The sequence below is a fragment of the Carya illinoinensis genome, chromosome 12 (genome assembly GCF_018687715.1).
Source record: "Carya illinoinensis cultivar Pawnee chromosome 12, C.illinoinensisPawnee_v1, whole genome shotgun sequence".
NCBI classification, from domain to species: domain Eukaryota; kingdom Viridiplantae; phylum Streptophyta; class Magnoliopsida; order Fagales; family Juglandaceae; genus Carya; species Carya illinoinensis.
The window spans coordinates 10,342,872-10,355,484 of record NC_056763.1 but is presented as its reverse complement, the minus strand read 5'-3'; the positions used below and the strand labels follow the sequence as shown (position 1 = coordinate 10,355,484).

General features: G+C 39.8%; 1 protein-coding gene across 1 annotated transcript; it reads left to right on the top strand.

Moving 5' to 3' along the window:
* The first annotated feature begins 622 nt into the window (after positions 1 to 622).
* Positions 623 to 2,544, top strand: LOC122289244. The gene is made up of 5 exons (XM_043096222.1): positions 623 to 883; positions 1,174 to 1,415; positions 1,552 to 1,839; positions 1,930 to 2,086; positions 2,224 to 2,544. Exons 1-5 carry the CDS (start codon positions 623 to 625, stop codon positions 2,542 to 2,544), a joined length of 1,269 nt encoding a protein of 422 aa, XP_042952156.1.
* The last annotated feature ends 10,069 nt before the right edge of the window (positions 2,545 to 12,613 follow it).

Genomic DNA, 12,613 nt, shown 5'->3' with positions numbered 1-12,613 from the left:
TTAGGTAACATGATCTCACACATTGATTTCCTTCACAAATCCATCTAATGGTTCCTCTTTGTGCCAAGTGTCTAATATTATTCACTATGTGTGCCTAAGATCTTGCCAAGTGTCCAAATAAAACTTCTCTAACTTAATTTGGACATTCCATACTATGATTTTGAAAACACTGCACTTAGTACGCTTATCGAAGTTACTATTCACTCCGAAAAAATTCATAATAAGCTTAGTATTGAAAAATCCTAAATATTAATATTAACCTATAGTGAAAATCTCTTACCAAAACTCAACCCTAAGATGCCCCTAAAAATAAATTCACAGTTTCAAACAGTCGTTTCGTCCAAAATTACGAAAATAGGTTAGTGTACTATAAAATCCTAAATATTCAATTGAGTCTAGTGGTGTAGACTATAATATATTCTGACACTTCTAACTACTTCAAACAATTAAAATCACATTTCTGGCACCACAGCGAGTGATAACACTGACTATGTTGATAGGTTAAAACCTTTGCGATTAGTCGATTTGTGAAAACTTATGGAGTTTTCACGAGGTTCCCAAAGTCTATAGAAATTCCACCATTAAATTTCTGACGGGCTGTTACACGTACCCTCGAGTTGAGATGTTAGCTTTTGCCTTTGTAACGGCTGCTAGAAGACTCTGCCCATACATTCAAGCCCACACAATAAGGGTGTTTACGGAGAGCCCATTAGTGAAAAGCCTAAGAAAACCTAATAGCTCAGGAAGATTGGTAGTGTGGTTGATTGAGTTAAGTAAGTTCGATTTGGAATATGTGCCAAGAAAGGCAGTAAAGGGGCAAGCAATGGCAGAGCTTTCAGGCTTCCCTCAAGATGACACAGTAGCTCTAATGGGAAGGCCATGGGTATTATTTATAGATGGCGCATCTTGCTAAGCCCTGACGGTAGAAAGCGACACTACATGACAATGTTAACATTCAAGGTAACCAATAATAAAGCTGAATATGAAGCACTTGTGGTAGGACTTTCTATAGATGCCAAGATAGGGGCAACCGAGATAGAGGCAAAGTCAAACTTGTATGTGGTTGTAAATCAAGTGTTGGGCCTATACGCTACAAAAGGGGAGAAATTGAAAAGGCATCTAGCACAAGTCTGGGAGGCACGTGACCTCTTCTCGTGTTTTAATATAACCTAGATACCAAAGGTGGACAACAAAGTGGCAGATAAGTTGGCGCATATAGCATCAGGAATGGATGAGGCACCTTTCCCATGGCAAGTGGAAAGAAGAATCATCGAGATCTTGACCATCAAGAAAGAAGTGGGTGTCCCAGGCTCCAATATCCTAGATTGGGAAATTAGTGTGGTCGAATACCTAGAAGAAGGAAAGTTACTAGAGAAAAAGGAGGAGGCAAGGGGGGTAAGGAGAAAGGCGGCAAGGTTCATGCTCATCGATGGAATCCTTTATAAAAGGGGCTTCTCAACTCCGATACTACAATGTATTTCCCTGTAAGAAGTGCAGTATGTCTTAGCATAAATACATGAAGGAATATGTGGAAACCATTTTAAATGGCAGGAAGACCTTAGCTAGGAAGGTGGTAAGGGCAGGATACTACCAGCCTAATGCATTAAGGGATGCTTTAGAATTCACTAAGAGATGTGTTAAGTACCAAACGTACGAGCTAGTGTTGCACGCCCCTCTAGAGAGATTAACATCTATAATAGCACCACGACCCATTACAATATGGAGCGTCGATCTGGTTGGACCGTTCCCAACAGGGAGAGGCAGAGTAAAGTTCATGGTTGTCACAAAGTGGGCAGAGGCAGAGCCACTGGCAAGCATGACAAGCAAGACTGTGACTAGGTTTTTATGGAAAAACATAATTTAGAGATTTAGAATCTTGTGAAGCATTGGGTCAAAAAATGGGCGCTAGTTTGACTCTGACCATTATAGAGAATGGTGTACAGAGTTGAAGATTAAGGTGAAGTACTCATCACTAGGTCACCCTCAAGCAAACGGGCAAGTAGAAGCGACAAACAAGGCATTACTCTCAATTATGAAGAAGAGGGACACAGAGAAAAAGGGAGAGTGGGCAGACGAGCTGCTAGGGGTACTCTGGACATATAGAACATCAACAAAAACTCCATAAGGGAATACCTATTCACATTAGCATATGGGTGCAAGGTGGTTCCCCTAGTCGAAGTAAGGCTCCCAAGTTATCAAACAAGACACTTCTCATCACCCCAGAATGATAAGAAAATAGAGGAGTACCTTGATTTAGTGGAAGAAGAAAGGGAAATAGCGAAAGCTAGAATGTTGCAAGAAAAAGCTAAAGCCAAGCAATACTTCAACAAAAGGGTAAAGCTCAGGACTTTTAAGGTGGGAAATCTGGTCTTGAAGAGAAGCGAGGTGACTACCCAAGATGAAGGGAAGATGGGAACCCAGTGGGAAGGGCCTTTCTTGGTGGTAGCAAATAACAGACTTGGGTTGTACCGTTTGAAAGACAATCGAGGAAAGGAGCTGCCACACCCATGGAATGTAGAGCAGCTAAGGAAATTTTATCAGTAGTAGTTATAGTGTTCCATTTACTTTGTTTTCATTTCTTTCGTGTTGACATTATTACATTTATATATTCATGTTTGCGGTAGCATTTGCACCTGCTTATCACAATGCTAAATCCTATCATGCTTTGTTTCATTGGTTATTTCCTGGATAAAATAAATACACCCAGGCATGCATTTGCACAAAATCGGGCAAGCAAGGCATGGAAAAAGGGTATGGAGTTTACCAGACTATGCCACCCTTAAATACCTATGACAAGCCTTAGTAGCATATGGTGCCATAAAAAAGGGCGTGGAGGTCACTAGACCACGCCACCCTTAAACACCTATGACAAGCCTTAGCAGCTTGGGGTTCCATGAAAAAAGAACGCAGAGGTCACCACGCCACCCTTAAATACCTATGACAAGCGTTAGCAGCTTGCAGTGCTATGAAAAAAGGCAAGCAGACCACTCCACCCTTAAACACCTATGACAAGCTTTAGCATCTTGCAGTGCCATGAAAAAGGGTGCGAAGGTCACCAGACTATGTCACCCTTAAACACCTATGACAAGTCTTAGCAGCTTGCGGTGTTATATAAAGAAAAAGGGCATGGAGGTCACCAAACCATGCTACCCTTAAACACCTATAACAAGCTTTAGTAGCTTGCAGTGCTATGAAAAAGGAGCGCGGTAATCATTAGACCATACCCCTCCCTAAAGTACCTATCGCGATCCTCAGCGACTTATAAAACAGAAAACCAAGAATGAGCAATTCAAATAAAACAAAAGGCCAAGGGCCAAGGGTGCACAGCAGGAAAATCAACAGATACTCATCATCAAGGCTTGGGTAAACCAAAGTCTATTATTAGTACAAAGTGTCAAGAATTACAAAATACAATGAGTAAGCATAATACAAGAATAGTTAAGAAACAAACAATAGAAATCCATCTGAAGGGAGCTAGGGGGCATCATTCCTAGTGGGAGGAGGTAGTGGAGGTATGCCTATGAAAGCGTCAGGCATCTCATCCTGCCCAAAGGTGTCGACACGGTGGTGGGGAGCAATTTCAGCAAGGAATAGGTCCCGGTCTAGATCCTCGAGGTCTATACTAGGGTCAGTCAGGAAGCAAGAATTGAGCCTTAGGATGCCAGCACCATAACCATAGGTGAAGGCACGATACCTAGTAGCAAGGGCCAAGACTAGTTTACCACGTAGGAGGGCAATCTCCGCCTGAGCAACAGCTAGTTCGTTCCTCTTCTCATTAGCTTCCAGTCCTTGGCAAGGAAAGCCAGGTTTGACTTCCTAAGCTCCTCATCCAAATCCTGATAGTTGTCCTTGTATTGTTGGTGGCGTTCCTGAAGTTCTACCAAGGCCCCTTGCACCTCAAAAAGGTCAAGGGCGGTGAGGCAAGTCTAGTATACGGCAGGTGCCAACTCTTGAGCTAGCCCTTGGATGTGTTTTTGCAAGTGGGTTAGCTCCTCATGGGTTGAACCCAACTACTCATTGCAGGTGAGAAGCTCAGAATTAAAGTGGGCAAGGTCTGATTCAAAGCCTCTCCGAGCATGAGAAAGTTGGGACTTTGCAGAGTCCCTTTCTGACTTAAGAAGCCATAGGGTGATCTTTGCCTCTTGGGCACGATGTACGGTGTTGCAGAGTTCAAATATTTCACCCTTGAGAATCTCCATATCGCCGTGCAAGGTGTGGGAGTAGCCCTACGACTGCTCTATCAGTATGTCCAACTCATTCTTCTTCTTCACCAAAATCTCTAGCTCCAATCGGTCCACCCGCCTTTTTTAGAAAGAGAGCTTGGCAATATAGCATAACTTTTGCCACTCTCTAACCTCCTCCTCAAGGCTGGCTCAATCCTTCAAGACCCACGCAGCCAAACCATTAATGCCCTACAAAAGTTTAAAAAAAAAAAAGGCACTGTAAGAAGTTGTATAAGAACTTATAAAGAAAAAGGGAGAGCAAGTCACTTGCTGGTGATACCTCAGAAAGCCAATCTTTTAGACAGCTAGCCATTTGGTGGTGGCCTCAGCTTGGGCATTAGTGGAGGAAGAGGAGGCGCCACCACTAGCCTCCTTGCCAAAAATATCCTAGGGCTAGGAACACCCCCAAGCTAGGACATTTTGTTAAACCTCGGCGTTGAGTTTTTCATTCCTTTTAAGGGACCTTTAAGGCTTGCAGATGGGAGGGAGGTCCTAGTGTAGACCAAGTCAGCCTAGATTAAGTGAATGTCTTCTCCCAGCAAATCGCCCAAGCCCTCGAGAAGGAGAGATTTGGTACCTCCGCCAAAGGATAGGGAAAAGAGAGGAGGAAGTGAGAGGCACTCACCGTTGCCAGGCAACGAGGGAGTATTGCCTCCAAAGATGGTGACCAGCAAGGTCTTTGGGAGAACAAAGCTGGCACCCACCTCATCGCCCCTATCCTCGCGGTGACGTGGCGTGCCCCCAACCATACCACCTAGGTCTCCTATGGGGGCAGGAGCTCTGTCCACCCCATCAGTAGAAAGAACACTCATTGTCCCTTCGCAAACATTCCCAGTCAGGGAAGGGACGTGATCTCCTACCATAGGTGGACGAACCTCTTCGCCCACGGTAGGATCCAAGTTGAGGGTAGCTGCAACTTTAGGGTCCAACTAGCCTTCCCCCACCAGGTCATAAAAAATGGGAAATTCAAAAATGGGGCTGGACGATAAGGTGCGTGCTTGATGGGGGGCTCAAGCTGGAAGGTGACAGCTGGATCTAAGAGGGCCAATATAGCCAAGCCCTCAGCATCTACCAATCTGGGAGAACGTAGTCGCACAGAAGACCCGCTAGCTATAGGAATTTTGGCAATGACTTGCGGGGTAGGTGCCTGGATGTGGTCACTCTCTAAGGGCACCAAGGTCTTCTTTTGCTTGGGCCTAGAGGTGTCCTCGGCACGAGCCCTCTTCTTTTGCCTCTTCTCTTCCTTTCTTTCTCCTTTCTCTCTTTTTTCTCTTTCTTTTCCTTTTCTCATCTTTATTTTTCTTACTCTTCTTGTCCTTTTTCTCTTCGCCTTTTTCCTCTTCGGATTGCCTATTCTTTTCCTATGCAACTTGGCCATTCTTCTTGTCTTTCTCTAAAGGCCTGTCGAATTTAGAGGGAGGAATTGTGGCAGAAATCACGAATGAGTGCCCTTGAACATAGGAGTGGTTGGGGAACATCAGGAACCGATCAATATGGGTGGGCATCAGTAAGAACTCGGTCCAAAGCTGGTCGGGGTGAGCCTAAGCCCAAGAGCAAAAAATTTCAATTCGGGCCAGCTCCCGAGTTGACAAAGGCTCCATGTTCGCCCACATATTTTTATCATTAGGAAGGGTGCCCCAGATCGTCGTAACTAAACAATCTCTCAAAGGGGCTTTAGGGGTGGGAAACTCCCAACCCTGGCCAGTAATAAAGAAGAACCTGCTCGTCCAGTTCTTGCCATTCGAATGCTGAGTCTCAAATCGGGCCAACATTTGCCCTTTGTCTTTCTTGCGAAAGCTAACAACGTTGTCCTTGGTGGCAGGCCTCTCATTATAAAAGGGTAAGAACTTCTAAGCAGTCAAGTCAAATATCCCCGAGGGTCCAAGACCATACAAAAGATGACTCGGGCACAAAGAAAGGCCCTTAGTGTGAAGGGATGGAGTTGAGCAGGCACCAAACCAAGCAAATCCAAAATATCACGAAGAGGGCGACAGAAGGGAAGTCTCAGCCCATGGGACAAAAGGGATGTGGTTAGGGTAACTTTGCCACCGAACCCTTTGTTGTCACAACACCCAGAAGAAGGAACTTCCAGCACATCTTTGGGGATGCGGAATTCATCCCTACTCACTGGAAAATGCTTCTGTCTCAAGGCTGAATGCCACCTATATCCATCAAAGACTGGGGCTTCTTGGCATTTACGCACCTCGTCTTACTTATTTCCTTGCCATTTTCCCTCTCAAACTTCCATGATAGAATACGATGGCAGCTCCCTCCAGCTTGCGTCTCTCTTTTATGACTCATTGAATGTGCAACCCAAAGTGAGATATAGCTGCTCCAATTCTTTTCACCTATATATGTTGCCATGCATTTTGGTCCATGCAGTTGCCATCAAAATAAAACCAAATGTAAAAACTGAATAGTAAAGTTTGAAAAAATGTTAATTGTAAAGCCCAATTGCAAATTATCTCTCACCAACCAATAATGCAATATTTGAGATTTAAAATATTATAAAATCATGCTCAAATATATCTCAGTGTGAATAAATATTAAATTCAATAATATAGATTATATCTTATTATTTCTATTCATATTTTAATATTTTAATCCAATAATATGGTATTTAGAATGCATTTTCGCACACTCATCACACCCCCTCCCCCAATTTACTCATTGCTAGTCCCTAGCAATTTTCATGCCAAAACAACTAAAGAAACTAAAGAAAATTACACACAAAGTCCACCAAGTCACACTTTCCAAATTCGCATATCAAAGCAATCTTAAGAATTCAATAACCCTATTGCAAGCAATCCACCTATAGCAATCCATAGAGAGTGTGTGTGTGTTCCAAACTATATCCATCTAACCAAAAGCCCTGACACATGCAACATCAAGAACATATCAAGCGAAAGGTTCAACTCCATAATTCACATGTATGAAAGTGCTTCGTGTGAGGATTCTCTCTATGGAGTTGACAATGGGTGTACACACACTCTCATGGGAAATTAGGCAATTATGTACAAGCAACAAGTAAACATTGATCTTATGATTGTAATACTAACAAATGAGACTTTCACCACAGATTGAGCTAAAATATTGCATATTTTTATAGATTTAGAACCAATATATTTTAATTCTTTCATTACATTATTATTGGTTTTAGATAGATAAATCCGAGTTGTGATTTAAATTGATTAATAGTATGAATTTTTGCTTAATTTATAACTTGTAGTTTAATTGGATTATATATATTTTTTTCACATGCATAACACATTTTTGATATTTTATTTTTTATTTTTATTTTTTTCTAATTTTTATTTTTTTAATATATAAATAGATGAAACATATGGGTAAAAAAATATAAAAAGTAAAAAAAAAAAAAAATGATCCGTAAGACTCATTTGACTTTTCAAGATATTAAATGTGACTTTTTTTTTTTTTGGCTTGTAGGTCACTCACACGTGGCATGGATATGGGACTCAAAGTGCTATACGGAAGACTAAAAGTATTTTTCCTTGAGTGGAGTTTTGACCTACGGCACACTATTATTTCTGGAGGGGGAGTTGAAGACAAAAGGATCACTTTTATTTCACCCATGCATCGCACAATGGTATATTATTCCTTGGGCATTTTCATGCCGAAAACTTTTTTTTCTCTTGGATATTTTTGAGGCTACACAAGTTTCTCTCTTTTGAGGCATTCATTTGCTCATGCCGCACACTTTTTTCACGAAAGAACTGCAGGCCGTTGAAGAACTCCTTGAGGGGTCTAATTACTACTACAGTCCAGCCTCCTTCATCGCTTTTAATCTCCATCTCCGTTCAATTGGCTTGCTTTTTTCATTCCATACCTTTTATTTAATTTCAATTTAAATTTTATGGAATATTTTTGAGATTTTTAGCTTAAAAGTTTGGACAATTTATTTGTTATTTATTTATTTCGTGTTATTTATTTTTCTCCTTTTTTTAAGCATTCATTTAACAGTGATTACAATTACGTTGGATTAATTTTGAGAATTTGTGATTTGAATACAAAGATGAACTCTAGAATCTTGATTTTGGGGCTTTTCAACTTTCAGTTCTTATTTTGTCAATTACTTTCTAATCTAGTTTAATTCTTAACTTAGTTTTATTAATCTCTTAGTTCCATTGCATATTTAGATTGATTAAATTTTAATTATAACTTAAATAATTTCAGCTTTATTATTTAATTTTCAGATTAATTAAGATTGTTCAGTTTAATTGATTCTTTGATTGTTAATTTCAATTTGTTAGTCTTTTACATTTCATTTTGACACTCAAAAATCTAAAAATATGAATCTAATCCATGACTAGTACAATTTTTCATTCTTGTTGCACTCTTCCATCCATTGCACATGTCATCATTTTTATTTTCTCTTTGTGAATATTTTCACCATTTTTAATGAGTTTGATTTTAAGTAACTTTCCCTGAAGAGACGATTTAGGAATTTATTCCTAATTATTACACAATATCCTCCTGCACTTGGGATAGCTTTTGTGCTATTCTTTTTTGAGTGAGTCAAGTTTTTGGCGCCGTTGCCGGGAAAAGTTGTCTAACTTCAATTTAAACTTGTTTTTTTTTTCATTTTTTTTTTCACTATCTTATCGTTGGTTACATATTTCATTTGCATCTACCACTCAGTTGCTTGAACCTTATATATGCTATTTAGACTGATGTTTAATGTCATGGGTGAGAGACAGTTTAAATAGGTTGCTTAAAGTCACATCGAGTATTGAGAGTAGTATACATAGCTCAGAGGTAGATAGCTCTTCTATCTCTTCTATGAGCGAGGATATTGAAATTGAACAAACCATAGCTGCACCTGCACCACGCACTCTTAAGGATTATTTGCAACCCACTCGCACCACTACACCTTCATGCATTGTTTTATCCAAAGATTCACCTAATTTTTCTATTAAGTATGGTATGATATCAGTGATACCTCAGTTCCACGGGATGGATTATGAGAGTCCTTACCAGCACTTGATAAATTTTGAGTTGGCTTGCACTACTTTTATTACTAGGGTCATTACTGATAAATTTATTAGACTTCGTTTATTTCCTTTCTCTTTAAAGGATAAAGTGAAGATTTGGTTTAATTCTTTGAGGTCTAATTCTATCTCTAATTGGTCTGATATGCAGTGTGAATTCTTACAAAAAAGTTTTCCTTTTCAGAGAACTCAGTTTTTACAAGAGCAAATCGGTCAATTCAATCAAAAACCTAATGAGACTTTTTAGGCCAGTTGGGAAAAATTTAAAGATTTAGTAAAAATTTGTCCACATCATGGTTTTGAATCTTGGAGGTTGGTGAGCTATTTTTACACTGGTCTCACTCCAGAATGCAAGCAGTTTGTTCAGACGATGTGCAATGGGGAATTCTTTAGCAAAGAACCTGATGAAGCACTATCATTTTTTGACTATCTTACTAAGAGCGCACAACAGTGGAACACTCGTACTAATCGAGTGTCGTTAACAGCACAGTCACTAAGGGCTATTTCTAGAGGGGCAGATATGAGCTTAAAGAAGACACTGATGTTCAAGCCCGAATAACTGCTTTAACTAGAAGACTGGAGGTCATGGAAATGGAAAAAGTGAAAGCTGTGAAAGTAGTAGATGCATGTTCTATATGTGTTGAATCAAACCATAAGACCTAAGACTGCCCGATTATGCTAGTATTTTAAGAAAGTGGGTCTGAGCAGATGCAATCAGCTAATTGGGTTAACAGAGCACAGAATCAGCCTTTTTCTAACACATATAATCCGGGGTGGAGGAATCACCCAAATTTCTCATGGAGAAATGATCAGCCTAGCCGGTCTCTACCATATTAGCAGTAGCCATATCATCAGGGTGCTCCTTAGCACCAGTATCAGCCATATCAAAGTTCTCAGAGCTATCCTTTTGTAACTCCTCCTAGATTTCAGTCTCATGTAGCTGCACAGAGTTCTCAGCCTTCATTATCTGCAAAGAAGTCTCTAGATGATAGTATGGCACAGATGGCCAATACACTTCATCAATTCATGCAGATTCAGGCCACCACAAACAATCAAAACACTCAGGCCATAAATGAGTTACGTGGCACTATTAATAAGATGAGCACGACCTTGAGCACTCTAGAGAAAGGAAAATTTCCAGCACAGCCTCAGCCTAATCCTTAAGTATACAGGCGACAACAACAGCTAGTGCATAATGTCTCAAGGGACGTTATTGAGACAGCAAAGGCCGTTCTTACTTTGAGAAGTGGGAAGGAAGTTCCCCAACCTAAGATGACCATAGACACACAGGTAGTTTCTCCTACACCTGAAAATGCAATAGAGACTGATGAAGTTGAGAAAGAACCAGAGGTAGTGAGACTAGAGTCGAAGAAGCCTGTGAGTGGAGAGGCTGAAATTAATATGGGGTACCAACCTGTTGTTCCCTATCCTCAGAGATTGGCAGCTGGCCAAAAGAACAAATACCACATTGAGATTCAAGAGATTTTCAAGCAAGTAAAGATTAATATTCCACTTTTGGATGCCATACAACAGGTGCCTTCATATCCAAAATTTTTAAACGACTTGTGCACAGTGAAGAGGAAGCTGAATGTAAAGAAGAAAGCTTTCCTAAAGGATCTCAAAAGTTTCGAGATCCCGGTTCTCCCAAAATTTCCATTATGATCGGTGAGTCAAACATTGGGAGAGCTTTACTTGATTTGGGGAGTAGTGTGAACTTGCTACCATTCTCATTGTATGAGCAGTTAGGATTGGGTAAGCTGAAAAAGACATCCATCATGCTATATAATTGGCTGACAGATCAGTTAAGGAGCCGAGGGGTATTGTAGAGAATGTGCTAGTCCAGGTGGACAAATTTTACTACCTAGTGGATTTTGTAGTTTTTGATATGCAGCAGCCAGCCTCCACTATTTACCAAGCTCCTGTCATCCTTGGAAGACCATTTCTAGCTACATCAAATGCTTTAATTAATTGCAGAAGTGAAGTTCTGAAACTTACTTTTTGGAACATGGCACTTGAGTTGAACGTTTTCAATGCTTGTAAGATGCCAACACATTTTGATGACACAAGTGATTTGAATGCTGTGGAGAGTTTGACACCAACAGAATTTATTTGCTCAACTTTTCTTTTCTCTGATAATGATTCTATTTTTCAGACACCTAAATTTTTACTTGATGAAAAAATTGACCATATTGAATTTTTGGACTGTTTTGCAGATTCTTCTTTACCACTTGAAGTACAATTTACAGGTGCAAGATAGAAACCCCAGTTTGAAACTCTACCACCACCAGACATACTTAAATCTTCAGAAGAAGAAATTCCCCAGTTGAAACTGAAATCACTTCCTCAAGATTTAAAATATGTGTTTCTTGGTCCCAAAAAGGCACTTTTTTCTGTGGTGATTTCCTCAAAGTTAAATTAGAAGGATGAAGCCCACTTGATTGAAGTCTTAAAAAAGCATCGAGGTGCAATTGGTTGGACAATAGCTGACATCAAAGGTATTGATGTTGTTGTTTGTACCCACAGAATCCATCTTGAAGATGATGCTAGACCGGTTCATGATGCTCAACGTAGACTCAATCCTACCATAAAAGAAGTTGTTAAAGAGTAAGTGCTTAAACTGCTCGCAGTGGGTATCATTTACCCCATCTCAGACAATAAGTGGGTAAGTTCAACTCAAGTGGTACCAAAAAAATCTAGTTTAACTGTTGTAAAAAATGATAAAAATGAGTTGATTCCAACTAGAATGGTTACTGGTTGGAGAATGTGCATTGATTATAGAAAACTTAATTCAGCCAGTAGGAATGATCATTTTCTTTTACCATTCTTGGATCAAATTTTAGAAAAAGTGGCAGGTAATGCATTTTATTGCTTCTTGGATGGATACTCTGGTTATTATCAAATTGCTGTAGCACCTGAGGATCAGGAGAAAACCACTTTCACCTGTCCTTTTGGCACCTTTGCTTTTACCAAAATGCATTTTGGTTTGTGTAATACTCCAGCTACTTTTCAGAGATGCATGATGAGTATTTTTTCTGACATGATTGATGATATTTGTGAAATATTCATGGATGACTTCTCTGTTTTTGAAAAATCTTTTGATAGTTGTTTGCATAATTTGGCACGTATTCTCCAGAGATGTGAGAAAAAAAATATTTTACTTAATTAGGAGAAATGTCAATTTATGGTTACTCAGGGCATTGTCTTGGGACATATTATTTTTTCTGAAGGTATAAAGGTCGACAAGACAAAAATTGAATTAATATCTAAACTTCCTATCCCTAAAACGATTAAGAATATTCGTTCTTTTCTTGGTCATACTGGCTCTTATAGGCGGTTTATTCAAGGGTTCAGTTCTATTGCAAAACCTTTGTGCACTCTTTT

Excerpts from the sequence above, each read along its gene's own strand:
- LOC122289244 (XM_043096222.1), top strand. The coding sequence starts at position 623 with ATGTTAGCTTTTGCCTTTGTAACGGCTGCTAGAAGACTCTGCCCATAC. Across the intron at positions 884-1,173 it reads CTCTAATGGGAAGGCCATGG|ATACCAAAGGTGGACAACAA; the intron begins GTATTATTTATA and ends AATATAACCTAG. Across the intron at positions 2,087-2,223 it reads GGGCAGACGAGCTGCTAGGG|AATGATAAGAAAATAGAGGA; the intron begins GTACTCTGGACA and ends TCATCACCCCAG.